The sequence below is a fragment of the Penaeus monodon genome, chromosome 29 (assembly GCF_015228065.2).
Source record: "Penaeus monodon isolate SGIC_2016 chromosome 29, NSTDA_Pmon_1, whole genome shotgun sequence".
Lineage (NCBI taxonomy): Eukaryota > Metazoa > Arthropoda > Malacostraca > Decapoda > Penaeidae > Penaeus > Penaeus monodon.
The window spans coordinates 33,430,961-33,431,557 of record NC_051414.1 but is presented as its reverse complement, the minus strand read 5'-3'; the positions used below and the strand labels follow the sequence as shown (position 1 = coordinate 33,431,557).

Below are 597 nucleotides of genomic sequence, written 5' to 3'. Positions count from 1 at the left end.
GCACACACACAACTTGGTATGGTGTGGGTAATCCTGCTGGGTTGAATTCCCATCCAAGACACTGTTATACTTATTGGCTCTCATGCAAACACACAAACTCACTGTTTCTTCCTGAAAACAAAAATGTTCCTTCCTAATACCTGAACTGTCCAAATATTAGTCCTTAAAGTTTCAATATCCTGCTCTTTCCTAATTCATTGGTTCTTCCTTCCAATTCTCAAAACACTTTTCAATATGTGTTCTCTCCCCCTCTATTTGAATTTTATATCAAATCCTTTTCCCAAGCTTCATATCTCAGCTGTTAGCATGTCTAGTGAGCCTTACCAAGGGGGCAAACTAACCTGTGACTGAAACTCTGTATTGTGATCTTCGGGCTGGAGGACCTCTGCCTCGCCCCCTTCCTGAGCCTCCTCTGGCTGCCCCTGGCACACTGTTCCTTGGAAATTCCACTCGGAGACGGTAGCCATCATAGTCATACCCATCACGAGAGTGTACTGCATCTTCAGCATCCCTGAAATCAAAACAAATCTTTAATACAAATTTCAACAGTACTATTCCTTGACAAATGCATGAGTTCTTTCACAAAAATTTGTTAAC

General features: G+C 41.9%; 1 protein-coding gene across 3 annotated transcripts in view; it reads right to left on the bottom strand.

Moving 5' to 3' along the window:
- LOC119592184 (serine/arginine-rich splicing factor 1B-like) overlaps window positions 1-597 on the bottom strand; it is a gene marked incomplete in the record, with an annotated part of 17,363 nt that overhangs the window by 2,953 nt on the left and 13,813 nt on the right. For all 3 annotated transcript variants that reach the window (XR_005230416.1, XR_005230417.1, XM_037941014.1), the window contains 1 exon segment: window positions 342-511. Coding sequence is in view for 1 of the 3 variants with exons in the window: in XM_037941014.1 (XP_037796942.1) it covers window positions 342-511 (170 nt within the window).